The sequence below is a fragment of the Sparus aurata genome, chromosome 1, assembly GCF_900880675.1.
Source record: "Sparus aurata chromosome 1, fSpaAur1.1, whole genome shotgun sequence".
Lineage (NCBI taxonomy): Eukaryota > Metazoa > Chordata > Actinopteri > Spariformes > Sparidae > Sparus > Sparus aurata.
Window position 1 is genome coordinate 34,225,573 of NC_044187.1, and position 18,264 is coordinate 34,243,836.

General features: G+C 39.5%; 1 protein-coding gene across 3 annotated transcripts; it reads right to left on the reverse strand.

Annotated features, from left to right (window-relative positions):
* Positions 1–354: 354 nt before the first annotated feature.
* Positions 355–17,425, reverse strand: ppp1r12c (protein phosphatase 1, regulatory subunit 12C). Of its 3 annotated transcripts, none has more exons than XM_030425036.1 (20): positions 17,055–17,424; positions 14,712–14,886; positions 13,216–13,346; positions 12,680–12,798; positions 11,962–12,121; positions 11,674–11,818; positions 11,452–11,526; positions 11,283–11,347; positions 10,862–10,974; positions 10,688–10,755; positions 9,937–10,076; positions 9,645–9,732; positions 7,405–7,522; positions 6,227–6,342; positions 5,477–5,529; positions 5,075–5,114; positions 4,328–4,441; positions 3,964–4,014; positions 3,532–3,582; positions 355–1,629 (listed from the first exon to the last, which is right to left on the reverse strand). In XM_030425036.1, the coding sequence occupies exons 1-20, from the start codon at positions 17,261–17,263 to the stop codon at positions 1,543–1,545; spliced, it is 2,118 nt and encodes a 705-aa protein (XP_030280896.1). In that variant the 5' UTR covers positions 17,264–17,424; the 3' UTR covers positions 355–1,542. The 3 variants fall into 3 exon arrangements, with proteins under 3 accessions (XP_030280896.1, XP_030280906.1, XP_030280911.1); XM_030425046.1 differs by having other exon boundaries at positions 4,337–4,441; positions 17,055–17,423; XM_030425051.1 differs by lacking the exon at positions 355–1,629 and adding an exon at positions 3,003–3,241 and having other exon boundaries at positions 3,508–3,582; positions 17,055–17,425.
* Between the last annotated feature and the right edge of the window lie 839 nt (positions 17,426–18,264).

The following is an 18,264-nucleotide window of genomic DNA, read 5'->3' on the forward strand; positions in this document are numbered from 1 at the left end:
ATTTTACTCCAATGTGTTTCATTTATTTATTCAGTTGCTTTACTGCATCAGCGCCAAAATAGAGTATTTTTGATTTATTTTAGTGGCATTTGGATTCAAAACCAATAACACCAACATTTTTTTACTAAGATGTATGGAGTGGGACACTTTACAGCTGAAACAAACTTAGAGCTGGACAGACCATGTACTGGCTGTTATGGCGTAACTGTTTCTTAAATACCAAAAATACCTTTAACATAGTCACCAAAATGCTAATGAGATATGCAATAAGTCAATATGTGCATCTATAGTTAGTTCTACAGTCTCTGTATCTACTGACCAGATTTTCCTTGCAAAAGAAAAAAAAGTCAAAGATAAAGTACAACAGAGGCTTGATAATGTATGCCCATACTGTATTTTATACTTAACAGTGTACATTTACCAAAGAAAAATAGAAATATCACTTAGAAATGTATATTGAAAGGCACAGCATCAAAATACAACTGGACATGCAGGTTTTTTTCTCTAAAGTTGGAGTAAACATTCAGAAGTTGACCCATCTGGCCTGTCTGTTGGGTGATAACAGCCGTCCGTCACAGGGTGAATACTTAGTTTACAGGTCGTTGCCGTCAGAAGCGTCCAGTCGAAATGGCGAAGTGAAATTTTCTACCGACTTCCAGTACTAAGGCTAGAGCATGCATTCTCCTCAACCTCTTTAAGATCTGTCGTCTGTAACAAACAGTTCCTGTAAAAACCCCTCTGAACACGAGTCGTGCCTGACGTCCACGATTAGCACCCAAATCTCTCTCTCATTTTTAGAAACAGAGACCACAACTACACCTTTACATCACTCTCAGAACAGATGGCCCCTGTACATAAATATACATATTAAATATACATTCAGAGGAGCAGGGAGAGATGAGCATGCAGATTTGGTCCACCTTTTCAGCAGTCAGCCAAAACAGAAAGCAACCCAACACTCATCCTGAGAACACTGACCACTGGAGTTTACCCCAAAGGACATGCAAAACTGGGGCTGGTTTTTGGCACATAAGTCTTCTGTACTATTTTTCCTTTTTTTTTTGTTTTTTTATAGTAACCACCCCTACACCTGACTGGCATTTTTATGTCTCCATCCCTTCAGAGGTCAAGAAAAGCTATCTAAAACATTACTGTGAGCTCACACTGTGCATGGCTTTAAGTATCTTAATACAGATTTTATACAAAGTCTCAGAAAAGCTAAGCACATTAAAATATTCCAGTTAAAAAAATACAACAATAAAAACTTAATATAAAAGTGGATGTGAACAGGATCATCCCGTCAGTCCACAGGAGGTGCAGTTCAGCTTGTTATACAGTAGATCTGCCAAAAACATAAAGGCCCATAAACAGACTTATAACCCTGAAATCTACACGTTGTTCCAGTTACTGTTGAATGTGCTGTGCAGATGTTTGATGCTGTCGTCTCCCATCCTGGTTTGTGTCTTCTGAGTTGGGCAAAAGAAGAATGTAATACTTTTTTATCTCTGTTTATATGTGTGTGTGTGTGTTTTTTTTTAAGGTTCATCTTGAGAGTTTGCTGATGACTCGAATGAGGGCGGCGTTTTCATCCTTGAGCCTCTGGTTGTCTGCTTTGAGGTCCACCAGAACCTATAAAACATCATCCAACATTTATTAGGATTCCAGCTATTCTTCCAAGAGTTGATGAACATATAACATCACTTTAATAGACAACAGAAACAAACACTATTTGCACAAGTAGAACACTCAAAATCAGCGAGAACAGCAAGGACAAAAATCCTGATGTTGAGATTGTACCCCAGAGAATTCTGCAGACTTCAGGCATTTGAAAACTATTCCAGAACTCTATGTGGCTGTTGTTTGTTGCTCAACATCTGACAAGATTAGCTTTGTTTGGAGGTTAAGCTAAACCGCAGAATTCTGGTCATCTTATCTAATGACCACTTCAGTTACTAGATTTCTTCCGAAACAATAACCACATTTATTAAATATATCATTAGACATTTGCCTTGTGACATTGAGACTCTGCTCTTTAGCCATTAAATTGAATGTTTTACTCCTTTTAATGTTACCAGAGGTGTTTCAGGAGAGGCAACCCACGTCTGCTGTAAAAACACTGCAGGAAATCTTAACAGTACATAAATCTGTGTTTTTATGACCCTTGGCCACAGGTGACCAGTGTTAGGGGTAATGCATTACAAAGATACTCTTACAATTCAAATAATCCAATATAAACCTAAGTTTTCAATTAATCCATTGCAGAAATAATTTCACCATATTTCTCATTTCCACAAAAACAACAAAAAGGTGCAACTCAGCTAGCAAGATGGCAGAGGGCTGAGAGAGACTCTGGTTCATTGTTCACATGTTTAAAGATGATTACGATGATTACTACGTGATGCAAACACGGCCTATATAAGCATGTATTCTTGTTTTCAGCTGCTAAAACTGTATGTCTTTGCCCAGTTCGTCTTCAGATCGTTAGCTGGCAAAAGGCTGCGTAGACTGTCAGCTACCCTCAGTTTCTATTTACTTAATGTACATCAAATATGTTTTCATTGTAGTTGAACTGCAAAACAAAAACATGTTGTATGAAGTTGTTAAGATACATGCACTGTATCCATTCCATTTTAGGTTGTGTAATCAAACAAACGATTAGCTGTGAATGGGATAAAGCATCTGTCCTTCCTGTGATTATTAGACTGCACAGTCACAGATTATGAGTCATAGAATATGTCATTCAGTGACAGAAGAGTCAGTACTTTGAGGAATCCTCTGGACAATGCAAGCAGCTATATGTGCATGGAGTCACAAAGGGGTTTTCACTTTTTGGTTCAACCAAATGTAGCCTTACAAGTTAGTTTTCTCAGTAGGTGACCGTGATCAGTTACTTTTAAATGGCAGTAATCTTGTTATGGAGAAAGTTACTCTGGAACATAATGCTTCCCAACACTGCAGAAGACTGAACAATAAACAGTGCTAACTTATCTACACCACTGACAAACTGACCATATGTTCTCCCTGACGGTTACAACCGACCTCTTCTGTTTGTCAGTAATTCTTTTTCTGACATCCAAATGCACAGAGGCTAATGTGCCACCTTTTAAATGCAATTACACATGTATTGCATTAGTTTACAGTAAAGTATAATAATGTTGTAAAAATGTGCCTTCCTGCTAAACTGTGTGAATCCCTATTAAAGCTAATCCAATGGCCAGAACAAATGCTACATTAGCCAAGTATGTTCCTGCAAAATCACAGATATATATAAAAGCTCAACTCTTTCTTTATATGACCATGATCATGTTTGTTATCTTGCTTTCTTGATATCATGTGACGCTTTCAACTTACGTGCTGCCGGATTAAAATCATATCAATCAAATAAAAATGTTTCTTTTGCTTTCGGAGCATGGCTTGTGCAGCTGTAACACTCACTTTAATTATTTGGGAATAGAGAGTCAAATGTTTAGAGTCAGGTTAAATCAGTAACCAGTACAGTATGTAAATGAGTGTTGCAGTGGACATGTGTACCTTTAGCTCGTCTTCTAGTTCCACTGCTTTCCTCTGGAGGGCCAACTTCTCCTGTGAACAACAGCTTGAATGTCACAAACTGACTGCTGTTATTTATAGAACCGTGTGAAACTTCTTCTAATGTTAATGACACTTTGGCTTCATGCTCTACTGAACTTGGATAGCTGTTGACATTCAGCCACTTTAAATAAACTCAAATAAATACACTGAAGACATCAAACTTCACAGTTCAAAGCTCAAGAGCAGGAAATGGTAGCTCTGTCCAATGTGTCAAATGAACTTCTACATCTTTACAAAACCTTTTACTCACTGACTGAGAAAAAAAATGTTAGGATGAATTTCTATTTAATTGGTACAGAAATATATATACACCGTACATAGAATTAGTATAACTAGTATATCTGTATAAAGAACATTAAAGAGCTGACTTACAAATCTGTCCAGTTCCAGCAGGGCTGGTCTGTCTGTGCTGCTCTCTTGACTCTGCCACAGAGAGAAACACTATTCATGTGCACGTATTCTCAATTTAATCGCAATTAAAAAACAAACAAACAAATCAATAATATGAGTGAATTAAGTTTCTGATTGATCTATGATTTTACAGAGTGGATAATTGAACTGAAAATGAAAAATAAAACAACAATTGAAGACTGATTTGTGCTGTTGTCCACTTTGACGCACTCTCTTTAGTACTGCTGACTCAAAACTGTCAGCACCCACACACCCACACACCCACACACCCACCCACACACACACACACACCGACAGATTTAAAAGATCAGATGTAGAAGCAAACCTGCCGAACCTGTCGGAGTCGCTCCAGTTCCACTTTGTTTTGGCTGAGCTGCAGCTCCATCTCCTGCAGCTTGTCCTTTAGAGCCAGGTTCTCCTGCAGTACTTTGAAGTACAGCTAGCAGTAAACACATGCACAGCACAGACCATCAGAAACTGAAGATAATAATATCTTTTGAATGCTGCTATTTTTGAATCTATTATTTTTGCAGCTAAGTGTTAAACTATTAAAGTGCTTCTTCTCTCTCAAGATTGGCAACCAAATTTAGGTTTTTCAAAGAAAAAGCACACATTGAGGACATTTTAGTTAAAACTATATCCATTACATCTTGTAGACAGGGCAGGATAGTCTGTCCACTATAGTGTCTTAAAATCTGTCTGTCTCTAAGGATAAAAGTAAAGTTCCTGAACAGAACTGTGCAAATAGGACTGTCTTTATCTTTGGGCGGAATTATACTACACTGTAGCTATTCTTTATTGTAATTTTTTGCTTTAGCAGTATATGAACAGAGCATTTTACTCTTTACATGAGAAAATATTTCACTCCTGTTCTCCTGGATATCACAAAGTAAACTGTTCTGGAAAATGAATGACAAATATATGTGCAGCTGGAAATAGCTTGGTTGATGCTCCAGTAAAGCTGGTTTCTGTTCATTTTTCATTCCTGTCCTGGTTTGTCTCGCTCTAGGCCCTCACTTGTGTTATTCAGGTATGTGTGAGCTTTTCTGTGAGAAGAGGGTCGGACACGTACCGTCCTGTAGTCACCAGACAGATCTCCCAATTGACTCTCACTGCAGAGAAACACGAGACACTGTCAGAGAATCCTCCGCAGAAACAAATGATTACATATTTATCTAGATAAAAAGGTACCGCTGTGTCCTGGATATAAGACTACATTTAGTTTCCAACTCAAACAGGCAAATGCACAAACAAATTCAAAGAAGCCTTTTTTAGACAGTCTTTCCGAGCAGCTCTCTCACGTAAAACCTTCAACTTGACCATTTTAAAGGTCACACAAGTCAGAATATGATCAGCCAGAATCCAGTTGAATGTTTCTGTCCACTGTGCTGATTGATGTACATGCAGACGTAAATGTGATGTGGAGGGGATCGTTTAGGACTGGGAGCAAACACAAGACAATAACAACACTCACTTGTTAGGAGTGTTACTGTTTGTGTCGTCCGAATGAGCATCCTCATCTTCATTCTGCAGAACAAAAAGGTTCAGTTCGTCAGCTACACAGCACTGCACTTTGAACATGAGTTTACCAGCAGTGTTCGGCTGAAATCATACACACCACAGGGCAAATCTTTTTTACATGAATCTGAATCTCTATGTGATGTTCAAAGATGACTAAAACCACACTGTCGGACATCTCTGTTGCAGTTTTTTTTTTTTAGGTAGGTCTTTTGTTTCCCATTAAGTAGCTTTAAAGTTGTTTAAATCATCTTATTCAACACTCTCTGATAGTCTCATATGCTATCTGTATCCAGATAGTCAGCCTGACATATATGTTATCAATTTTAAAAGGAGGTTTGGTTGTACAGCATGAGTTTAAGGAGGTTTAAAAGAAAGCTTGAACTCTTTTGGTGGTAGAACCATGACACATGCCAGTCTTCCAGCGATTTCACTAGAAACACACGTAAACCTCATGACTTCCAGTCAGCAAAGTTCTCTTCTTTGAAAAAAAAGTGCTCTTATTGAATATTCAGTTGCATCATGACAAAGAGGAAGTGGTTTGGCCTCTCCCCGACTTTCACACTCACATATAGCTGCAAAAACTGAACACACGAAGGAACTGGTTTGCTGATGCCAGAATTAAAGCAAACCTTTGCAATAGCTTTTTGACACTGAACTGTCTGCCATGTTTTTGATGATGTAAGGTTGATATAATCTTTCTTACCTCTCCACCTGGCTGAACGATGCCCGTGGAGCGTCTCTCCCTCCTCCCTCTCCTCCTGTCCCTCACTCCAAGACGCCTATCAGCCTCTGGCTCCTCCTGCTTCACCGGGTCTGTATCTGAAACACAAGAAGGTGGACAAAGAAAACTCCTAAGTCAACTAACTAACCATGTCCCATGCCCCTGTGGATATTTAGAAGAGAGCGAATAACATCTTGTTTCAGTGAGGCAGTAGCTCAGTTCAGGATTAATCTAAGCAGTCATCAGATTATGTTCCAAATGTAACTTTCTGCCTCAGTTTAACATGAAAAACATGCTGTTTTTGGCCTTGTGAAACTTCTAGAAGAGGCAAGATGTGTAGGGCTGCAACTCGTAATAATTTCAATAAATCTTTTGATTATTTTCTCAATTAATCAGTCACTTGACTGGTCTATAGAAATGTCAGAAATTGTCGATCAGTGTTTCCCAAAGCCCCTAATGACTTCCACAAATATCTTGTTTTGTCCACAGTGCAAAGATATTCACTATCCTGTCATAGATGAGTTAAGTAAGCGGAAAATATTCACATATACTGTTCTTTCTTAAAAATAATTAAGAAAGAAAATCAATTGCAATTAATTTAAAGAGTTGACAACTTACTGATCAGTTGTTGTAGCACTATTTAGAGATTATTGGTTTCACAGGGAAAACCATGGTGTCAGTCCTATCAGACCAGAAAATGTTCAGTTCCCCACCCATCATATAAAAACCAAACAAAACAAGGGTGGAGTGAGGTTGGGTGTACTTAGAAGATGAGTATATGATAGCCACCCTGGCAGATAACTCACACCTAATACTACATCCTCAGCAGCAGTAGCCCTTAACGCCCACATGAGCAAACCTCACTTCCTTTCTAAACTTTCCCGAAGACCACTCCACCCAAAGTCTACATCATGTTTTCTTATTTTGTTATCTTGTTTTACGGTAAACAGTAGTGGGCCTCCAACCACGTGATGTGCCAGGCAAACAATACATAACTTATACTGATTTATGACTAGCTGTGCTGCATTTGTGCTCATGGCTACTTTTTTTTGCCATCTTGGCTTATAACAAGGTACTGTTTTAGAGACATCTGCCTCCAGAAAACACTACAGCTGGTGAAACAACACAAGTAGGTCATAAACAATTTCATCCTCACTCACCTCTTTCAGCAGGCGTGACAGTGACAATAGGGCTGACAGGCTGGATGTTGCGAAGTGGTGGATCTGCAGCTTTAGGCACAGTCTTCTCTGCTTCTTTCAAGTCTGTAAGAGTCACACCCTGCCAACACACAGCAAAACAAAACAGTCATTTTATTTGTATAAATATATTTATATATATATATCATAGCAACCTGGGCTTCAATAACCCTAAGTATTGAGTGCATAACTGAACATACTTTATAGAAGGTCTTTCTGATTATAACTCCTTTTGTTGAATGGACTTTCACTTCATGTGTTATGAACCTAGAATATATGAGTTTAACTCTTTGAATTTAATAATGGAAAATATCAATATATATTATATTTTCAATATATGTATGTATGTATTAGGGATGCACCAATGCCGACACTGGCATCTGGTATCAGGCCAATACTGTGCTAATATACTTGTACTTGCAAAAATTCACTGATGCCACTCTATTGCATTCGGCCTTTATCCAGGCGATAAACATTGTGACTCTGAATACAGACGGGTGAAAGAAGCGACTGACAGACAGAAAGATAAGTGAGCGATACAGGGAGAGAAGGACAGCGAGACGGGTGACCCGGAGACAACATGGCCTCTCTGAGAGCTAATGAACGTTCCCCCAGAGTCGCTTGGATTTTGGATACAAAAAGCTGTTTACTGATAGAGGGGTTGTCAAGAAGTGCATGAGTGCAGTAGCTGAAACCTTACTTGAGGGGAATCTTAGGATGCAAAAAATTTTTTTAATTTATTTTCACTATTTTATTTTTAAATGCAGCCCTTCTTACCTTTAAAGAGAATAAAATAATACATATTTACAGTAATATATACCTGTATAATCAAGTGTAAAGTGACAATAAATATTGTCGAAATGTTTTTGAATTGTTCTTTCTTTATTTGATTTGAGAGTCAGTTCTTGATTACATGCAGATGTTGATACAACTACTAGGCTACTTCAATATATATCACACTGATTCAAATGTGGAGACTGTGCAATAGTTTAAGTGAGATAGTAAGTTGACTGTGTTAACTGTGTGCTAAGTTTCATTGTTTAATTTGTCAAAATTTGGTGAAGTTTCACTTTGTCAAATGTGAAGACAAGTGCCAATGTGGAGGCTTTTTGTTGACACAGGAAATGATGATGACTTATATGTATTTTATGTATGTATTATATGTATTTTATGTATGTATTTTATGTATGTATGTTACATATGTATGGTATGTATGGTATGTATGTATGTATGTATGTATGTATGCTGCGCTAGAAACAAGACTGTGCCAGGAAGCTAAAGAATTTACTTCTCCAAATTTAATTCTGCACCAAACTTCATGAATGCCTTTTGTGACAAAGTAGTATGTGTTCATCTCTCACCTTCACGGAAAATATGAGGGTTGTAGAAATTATTGGCGCTCAAGACTGCCATCATAAACATGTTCAATACTAGTGTATATAAACTTCTGGGCATGACTCTAGGTTTGCTCAAATAATGTATTACACACAGCATTTTGCAGTTTGCAACACCAGCATGAGTATCAGCCAATAAAGGGTGACGAGGACATAAAGTTTAAGCAGCACATGTGAGCACATCTGTGTAACTGACTAACTGCTAATATTGTTTCTGGTATGCACAACTGCAGTGTGCAGCAAAGTGAAAAAGTTGTGAAGTCTTCAGAGTATGTGACTATATGAAAATATATTTACACAGTTTCTAAATGAATCCAGGTCCTTGTCATTGAATATAAACACAGACAACTGAATAAAAGAAACAGCTGAAGTCCTGCTGAAATCACATTTAATCATTGTGATTATTATTTTGAGTGTCTGACAGCAGCTGGCTGTTCTTACAGTGTAGGAAATGAGAGGCAATTTGAACCAACTTAGGCCGTAGCTACATGTCAGACAGTATGTTGTTAGCGGTACTGAAGAGTAAGGAGCACATCAGCATCTAATCAGCATCTAACTGGACCCAAGGGACATTTGTAGGTGCTGCACCAGCAAACATATTCTTTGCATTCGGTTTGAACACAGGACAAGGCTACAAGTGAATAGTAGATTAAATGTCCCAAAGTCTTTGGATTTTAGGACAAAAAACAAACCGTTTTGAATCCTGATTATAATTTGTTTTTGCATAATTATAAAAAGAACAGAAAAGAGAATCAATAGGAGTTGTTGCATCATAAATCCTAATGACCCCCAATCACTAGTGAGCAGTACCTGTGTAGAGCGGCGTGACTGCCGCATCAGCCGGGAGCGAGCTTTCCTCTGAGACTCAGACTCTTCATCTCTGGCTGGAGCCTGGAACCTAAACACACATACGCCCACAGCCTATATATTACACAAATATATACATTCTGACCTTATTCACCATACACCTGTATGAAATTATAGAGGTAAAATAGATAACGTTTTTTTTTTTATAATTGTTACAGCATAAAATAAAAATTAACTGGTGTTGAGAAAAATACATCTTTTGTACTTCTGCTCAAATCACTCTGTTGTTTCTTACTGTTGTTTCTTGCGCTTGTCAGTGTTGGGAGTGTTGGGGCTCTCAGCCATGTTCTCCCTCGTCTGAGGAGTGGGTTGGACTCTGGCAGTGCGGTTTGCCTTGTCCTGCTCTTTCACCTCATCATCCTTCTCCTCTGGTGTCTGTACCACATAAAACACAAGAGTAAGGGCCTTAAGTTAAACTGTAATCAACTATCGCTTATTAAAATTTTGATTTACCTCACCAGTGGGAAATCACAATAAATGTCAGCATGCTGTTTAGATTAGTCTTTTTAACTGACATGCTTTAATCCAGACCAAAAGCATTCAAGAGGGGTGAAATGCTGGGTGTGTTGGCACCCATGCGGGCTGAACCACACAGATTAAATGAACTGATAAAAAAGTATTCACACTGATATACATGTACTTCCTGATTGGGGGATATTCATAACCGCTGTCAGTTTTGAAATCCCACTTACATTAGATACTCTATCATACACTCTGGCTTTTTTTCTGAATCCACAATGACAGAACTTGATAATTACGTGAGTTGCCTTGTTTTTTTAAAATTATTCAACAAATTACTTTTTACTACTAATTTAAGACACACACATTTGCAAGAGCACCTCAGGTGTATTGATGAGGTTTAAAGAATTTAGGTCTTTTCCATCCAGCTTTTCTATATTCTACTTCATAATGTGAGTAACAACCCTTGAATGAGGAAGAAAGAAAGGTATTGTGTGTCATCCTGGATTAAACTGTGTGATTTGTACCTTGTCAGCAGAGCTGACTGTGGATGTGGTCACACTTTCAGTGTCTGGACTGGACAAGGTGGAGCTTTCTGGAAAAACAGAACCAGCATCTTATGGAATCAGCACTATCACACACAAATATAGTTACAGTATGTAGTATATCTGCTTAAACTTTAAACACAGTGGCTGGTTTACCAGGGCTGCTCTCTTTCTCCTCACTCAGCTCCAGGCCTCCTGATACACCCCTCTCTTTAGACTGGTCCTGCACATTCATCTTGTCTTTGCTGCTCATCCTGCATACTGAGCTCCTGGAAGACAATACATGGGGACAAATGTTGGCATTGAGGGACTTCAGAGAGTGACACTGTGCAAGACGACTTTTCAAGTCTTGGATGTTGATGTTATGGCACCTTTTATCTTATCATTTGTTATTTGTCCAGAATATGTTTGGTTAGGTCATAGGTGTTACTAGAAGTAAGGCGTTTTCCATTTTAACATTTCTGTTAATTTAATGTCAGGGTTAATACATGCACTTGTTCAAATATAAGAATGACTGGAAGATTTTAATTGGGGAAGACTGTAATATATTTAGGATGAATTACAGATAGATACTAACCTCCGCTTTTTATTTTGTGTGTTTGCAGCTGTGGAGCCTTGTTGGTTTTGCCTATCCAATATGGACTTTTCATTGCGCCAATGAAAGAGAGAGAGGCAGTTGTCAGTGATCTTTTAAATCACATAAAGTACATGTATATAATACCACGTAAAGACAAACACTTTCTCACTTTGGCTTGTTTCTGTGATAACTCCTCCAGGAGCTCCTCAACACTTTCATCAGCTACATCAAACGGTGTCTGACCCTAAAAAGTCGATTTCAAAATAAAAATGTAATAAAATACCAAAATTCATCTTAATGTCATGATAAATTAACTTCCTGTGAATGAAAGAACAGGCCAAACACAGATGCATGACGTGATAAGAAAAGTTTTAATATTTTTGGGCCTCACCCCGTTGCTGCGAGCCTCCATATTGCACAACTGCTCAGCCAGAATGCGACAGGCCTCCCCCTGACCCCAGTGTGCTGCAGCGTGGAGAGGTGTCCAGCCATCAAAGTCCACAGCTGACACATCCAACCCAACCTGACACAGTATCCTGGATAACACAACAGCAAGGTGATAACAGTAGAAGAGACACTGTAGGCCCGTTATAGACTTGAATAAGACAACGGCATTTCTGAGTTAAAATATAATACAGATATCTATTATAAAAAAAATAAAAGGTCAGGAGATGCTTACTTAAGGGCCTCTACATAGCCTTTGGCAGCAGCAACATGCAGTGGGGTGGCCCCAGTCCTGGGATGTTGTACATCACTGGGTGGGCCTTCATTCAGCCAGGTCCGGGCGTCTGACATTATTTGTTCCTCCTCCATCCGCTTGGCTGCCTCCAAGTCCACACCTAGACACAAAAAGGAAATGTCAAATACATACCTGCCCCTGCAGCAGCAGAGGGAGGAGGAACCAATGATGTCACACAGCACATCAATTAGGCCAGTAGTATAAAACTCATGTTTTTAAAGGTTATAACAAGTAAGTTTGCGTATTCTTTTTTACAGAGATGTCAGAGATGGCTAACTTTAAAAAATGGTCCTGCAATTGTGATTACAAAAATAAACTTATCATGCAAAAAATATATATTTATTTTCCTCTTTACATTTTTGTATAATTGTAAGATTAATATTAGTTATTTTGGCATTGGCCTGAACAAACGGGTTAATCATCAGTCATCACTACCAACATGGAAATTCCTCTCTTATAATGCTTCTATTTAGTAGCAGGGTTTAAATGTCTCGCTGAAGCTCTTTTATTCCCCCTTCCTTATACAACTGATTCAGTAACTCTCAATGTCCTCCAGGGAAGGTTGTTGTGACAACGTGCAGAATATCCCAGAACAAGCTCAAACAAATGATGAAACATTGTTTTAAGAGGGGGCATAGTTGTGAAAAATGGCCCTCACCCTGTCTAAGAGTGTAATCCTGAAGAAGTGACTCAGTGCTCTCATCCAGAGCAATGTCCAGAGGAACGTCACCGTCACAGTTCACAGCAGAGAGAGAAGCGCCTTCCTGCAATAGGAAACTGACAAACATGGACAGAGTGAGAATCCATTGACCAGTAAAAATGTTTACAAAGTCTTCAGCAGGACCACAAACTCTGAATACAGAGCTAAAGCTATCACACTATTCATGTTTGGGGTTCAGATACATTCAATATCTAAAGTGAAACCAACAAACTTATTCCAAGAAAATGAACATGATACTGTAGAAAAAACTTGCATCAATTGTTTAATCAACTGAGTTGCATGCGTGCGTGTTCCAGGCAAGCCCACTCATGCTTTAGCTGACTTGTTGTCCTGCCAAACACGACAACAATGTTAGTATTGTTGAATGCAGAAATACTCTGGCACCAACGCTGCATTTTGGCAAAGAGTAGTGTTTTCTTACAGCTGTTACGCTGCTGTATTCTGCTAACTACGGGGACATGAATACTACACACTCTGCGATGTCACGGTAGCCGCAGGACGCAGCAACATGCAGCGGCGTCCATCCCTCGCTGTCAACCTGGTTCACATTGGCACTGTGGTCCAAAAGAAAGGATACCATCTCCATGCTGCCATCTATGCAGGCCTGTGCAGAAGAGAAGGGGAGAACTAAAATAACCACCTTGTGTTGTATGCCTCTTTCAACCAGTCAAGTTGAATTTTGCATCCATGAACATCCAAACTCATATGTAGTGAAGACTTTGAAGGTATTAAATAAAAGGTATTAATGGTAGTTCTTGGTGAAATAGAAGACTACTGCTGTGTGTCTATTAGTGTGTTAGATCATTGAGAGAAACAAAAAACAGTCCAATTACGTGTATGTGTTCACATGTTTGATCAATAAAGCTGATTCTCATAGAACACGAAGAAGCAACACATTATAAAACACACATGCACATGTTCTACCCTCCACATAAGATCTCCCCTTCTGTTCCTGAGTTATGGTATTAAATAATGGCTAGAAAGTGTTTTTACATTACATCATGATTTAACTGTAAAGTTGACCTTTTGCATATAAAATGCCATCACTTCATAATTTTATCCTTTTAGACATTTTTGTGAAATATTGTGATAATTAGCATATAGATTATGGCCAAAACCATGATTTGTACAGTCACAGTGACCTTTGACCACCAAACTCGAATAAGTTCATCTTTGAGTCCATGTGGACGTTTGTGCCAAATTTGAAGATATTCCATCCAGGCGTTCCTGAGAGTTCATGAGAATGGAACAGATGGAAGACTACAGGCTTATACTCAACTTTTGGGGTCGATGTCGATATACGGGAGCAAACAAAATCCAATATCGAGCTGGAATTAAACTATTTTGCATTGCGTAAATGTATATCTATGTTTAGGTATACAATAAAGTGTGAAGATTGAAACCACTAGCAGAATGTCTGATGTCTTCTCTATGACACCATGTATTCTCTACTCTATTAACTAGTTATGAGATCCATGCTACAGCTTTCTTCCAAACCACTCAGAATTTTTTTCCCTTGCTTATCAAAACACGTCCTTCACAATATTTCCTCAGTGCTCAGTGCGGCCGAGTCAACGCATGAACACACCTGTCCTATAACCTGTCCTGTAACACTTCTATTAATGTTATTAAAAAGTTAAGGGCAAAATATGCTTACACATTACCTTCCTTTAACTAACAGGGAATGAAAGTAACCATATGGTTTGTTAGTTAGCTAATACAGCAATTGAGTATGATAAGCATGAGTGACATGACGTGATGATGTTTTCACCAGAGAGTAAAATACGGGGGCTTTGATTATTTATTTTCTAGCACTGTTTCTCACCAACAAGGCAACAATGTAGCATAGAACGAGGATGCAGAAGGACTGAGAGGAGATGCCATGATGTTTACCTTAAATTCAGCTATGTTACTGTATGTTAATACAGTATTTCTAATTCATTTCATCATCGACCAATAAATTCCTCACCTGGTGGAGAGCAGTGATTCCATCTGCGTTGGAGCAGTTGATAATTTCTGCCACGTCCTCCCCGTTCTTCCTTTTGGTCTCTTTGGCCTCCATCAGCATTATTTTGGCCTCCTCTGTGTCTCCGCTGGCACATGCAGCCAGAAACTCTGCAGCCCTGTCAAACCTCACCCTTTTCCTGAAGACAGAGGATACAAACAGCTAGGTGAATTCACTCCTTAGCTGTTGTAGCTGTTTTGCCAATTTAAAAAGAAGGAGCATGTCTTGTAGCACAAGTGTGTTTGATCCAGGGAGTAGGCGAAAAAGAAGCCTTACAACACTGCAGCAGCAGCCCTATAGCCAAAGTGATGTGATGGGATTGTCAGAGGGGTTGAGTTACAGGACAAGGCTGGCAATATTAGATTTCTAACTGTCACCATCACCTTAAAAAGACTAAAACAAAGGTGACAATGCTTCTTTCCATCAACTAATGTTTTCAAATAGCCCCCCCCCCCCCCTTTCTGTGGATCTGACTCTCAAGGCCATTCTTGCCTACTGAAGAAAGTCATCTTAAAAAGCGAGACACAAATTTGAAGTTTAATTTTCAAAAACTCCTTAAAATAGCTGGGCAATGTAGTGCAAAAGAAATTTAAACAGCACTAAATGAATGTACTTATTTCTTCGGGACTCACAGCCAGCAGGGAAGTTGGTGTGCTAGTGATTATGTAAGTCAGTACTTCAAAATGATTTATGTGGGGTAGACTCTAAGTAACTCACAGTAGACATCATGTTACTGAAGAAACAGCTCACAAAGTGCAAAAGTGTGGCTCACTGATGTGTTTTAGTAGTTTTGGGACAAAAATGGAAGTACACAGTACACAGTAAACAGCAAATACTTGTCATATCAGTTTAATGGTGGTTTGATCTTCTAAAATTTGTTGAAAATGATAAAAATATAAAATAAGACAAGCTTTTCTTACACAGTAATTCCTCAAAAGCTCAGTGCTTCAGATTTAGATTGATCTATAAGCATCATAAGCTCAGTCTGCAGGGGACTGGAAAGTTGTCAGTTCGAGACCCGCTTGGACCACCCAATACTGAGTGTGGACTGTTAGCTGGAGAGCTGTCAGTTCACCTCCTGAGCACTGCTGGGGTACCCTTGAGCAAGGCACCAGACCCATAACAGCCCCCTCGCTCTAAAACCTTTCCATTAATGCATGTGTATAGGTCCTGTTTGTGCATGTCTGTGTATTTTGGGCCTGTTTACGCAAAAGTAAAACAACAGAGTAAAAATGGATTCATAAAATATGTCTTCTTCTTCAGTAGTTCCCCTACATGCTTAAAAGGGGAGGGTGGGCGGAGGGCTATTCAAGTGGTTGCAATCTGCAACCTCAATACTAGATGACACTAAATCCTTTTGTTGAGTTTAGGACGTTTCTGGGCATCAACCTTTGGGCAGTGATTGAGCAGCCCCCAACTAATAACAGTGTAAAGGATGTGCCAGTGGGACTTAACCAAAACATAGCGACCAGGTGGCAGATCTTAAGCATGCAATCTAGAGGGGGCTACAAAAACAGAGGACAGGGGGAGGAGTGGCCAAATTTGAATGTTTTCTGACAATAACAGACATGTTATAGACATACTGCTGCAACAGTTGTGACAGTTTAGTGCACAGTGGGCACCAATCGCAAATGTTGCAACTGTATGAATGACAGTATGACAAGTATTTCAAAATAATGTCGGTACCAAAAACCATGACATTTGAAAAGGTGAAAGGTGAATGCTGGACAAGCACATCCTCAATAAGACAAACAAAAAATAGCAGGCTAGCATCATATATATAGTACGTTTCTTACACAGGGCAACACAATGTGTTTTATGTAACTTGATAATACAATCATAACACACACCATGGAAGTGCAAGTACAGACGATACATATGCACAACAGGTGTTGGTGCAATTGTACAAGAATCAGAGCAGAATATACGAATAATGCGCGCGCGCGCGCACACACACACACACACACACACACACACACACACATAACTTAGCCATAGGCTGTTGTGAAGGTTTTAAACCTGCTGCTAAAGTGTTCGGTGTCAGGGCCTCTCTTACTAGGGCTTACGACATGACAACTGAACACTGACGCGTCCAACAAGAAACTGAACATTGAGAGCGTCAATAAACAGTAGCAGCTGGAGGGCTAACGTAATGTAATGCACTGTAAGATGTGTCTGTCATTTTGTCCACCCCCCCATCCAAGCCCACGCACAACATTCCTTCTTTAGCATCTGCAGATGTTTAAGCTAAGCTAGCTTGCTGTTAGCTGGGCGTTATAATGAAACTGACAGGAGACGTTTCCTTACCGTCGCTTGAGGAGTGGGCTGCTTTCCTCTCTGCCCACAGAGCCTGGCTGGTCCCTAAGCGGGTCGCTGAGCTCGGCCTCCGGCTCCCCTGATCCGTTCTCGGCATTTCCCCGGCACCTCCGCCTGGCCACGGCCGACGCCTTGTCGGTGCAGGAGCCGTCCCAGCGCTTTAGCTGCTCCCGCCGCTTGGCCCTCGCCGAGTCCCCCATTATTTATCCGAGGAGGAGTGTGTTTTTAAAAATGCAACATTCGCTGGCAGAGAAAGACACACCCTCCATGTGTATACTTTCACTTCCTGGTTCTTGCTGGATGTGGAGGAAGCCTCGGCTCGTGCTCGCAGGCGCCGGGAGCGCGCAAAGCTGCTCAGGCTTGTCTGCGTGACGTCACCACCGCTGCTCTGTAGTAGACCCCGGAGAGGAAATGCAGAAATAACTGGGCATTGTGTACAATACACAGAAAACAGTACATGTCCGGTTGTTGTGCTAATTCTGAGACTCTGGTCAGCTTTGAATTACATTATATCGACAATGACGGCAAAAAAGCTTCTAACTCGAATTCATAACGATTTAAAACGTGCATGTTCATAAATCCTTTTGCAAGGCTGTTTATGAAAAAATATGTTATACGGTAGTTGTAAATCATAAAGAAGTCTTTGCTGTCCAGATGCTCTGAAACTTTTTTTTTTTTTTTCTCAGAAAAGGGTCAAAGGTCAACGATCCTCTAGAGGGTCTTCCTGCAAAAGCGCTACAAAGTCATGGCTTGCAGCAGGAAGATAATCACCAGCCAGAGGGATTTTTAACAATCAAAGTCTATGTATCAATAAAGCCATTAGTTATAACTTTAGATTTTAAAATCCTATTACTTGTCAATAAAGTACTAAATCGTCTTAGGCATGAATACATTTCTGATTTACTTGCACATTAAAAATCCTCCAGTCCTCTCAGGGCATATGGGAGCTTTTGGATTTTATGCTCGTCACCTAATGACCAAACTTCCTGACTACTGGATGTCTGCTAAAACTGTCAGGTCATTTAAATCAGGGCTAAAAACATGACTGATTACTGTTGCCCTGAATATTACTTCTTTTTAATCTGTGACTATTTATTTACGTAAAAATGTACTTACTTTTGTTTGTATTGTCCTTTAAATGCATTCTGATATTAAACATTTCTAGTATTTCCATGCCCTGTTAAGCACTCTGAACTCACTG

What these genes read in the sequence shown, in the direction of transcription:
- ppp1r12c (XM_030425036.1), bottom strand. Translation starts at nt 17,263, where the DNA reads ATGGGGGACTCGGCGAGGGCCAAGCGGCGGGAGCAGCTAAAGCGCTGG. An exon ending in GGCTATGTAGAGGCCCTTAA is followed by an intron (nt 11,819 to 11,961) that starts GTAAGCATCTCC and finishes TGTGTTATCCAG; the next exon opens with GATACTGTGTCAGGTTGGGT. An exon ending in AGTCACGCCGCTCTACACAG is followed by an intron (nt 7,523 to 9,644) that starts GTACTGCTCACT and finishes GTGTGTTGGCAG; the next exon opens with GGTGTGACTCTTACAGACTT.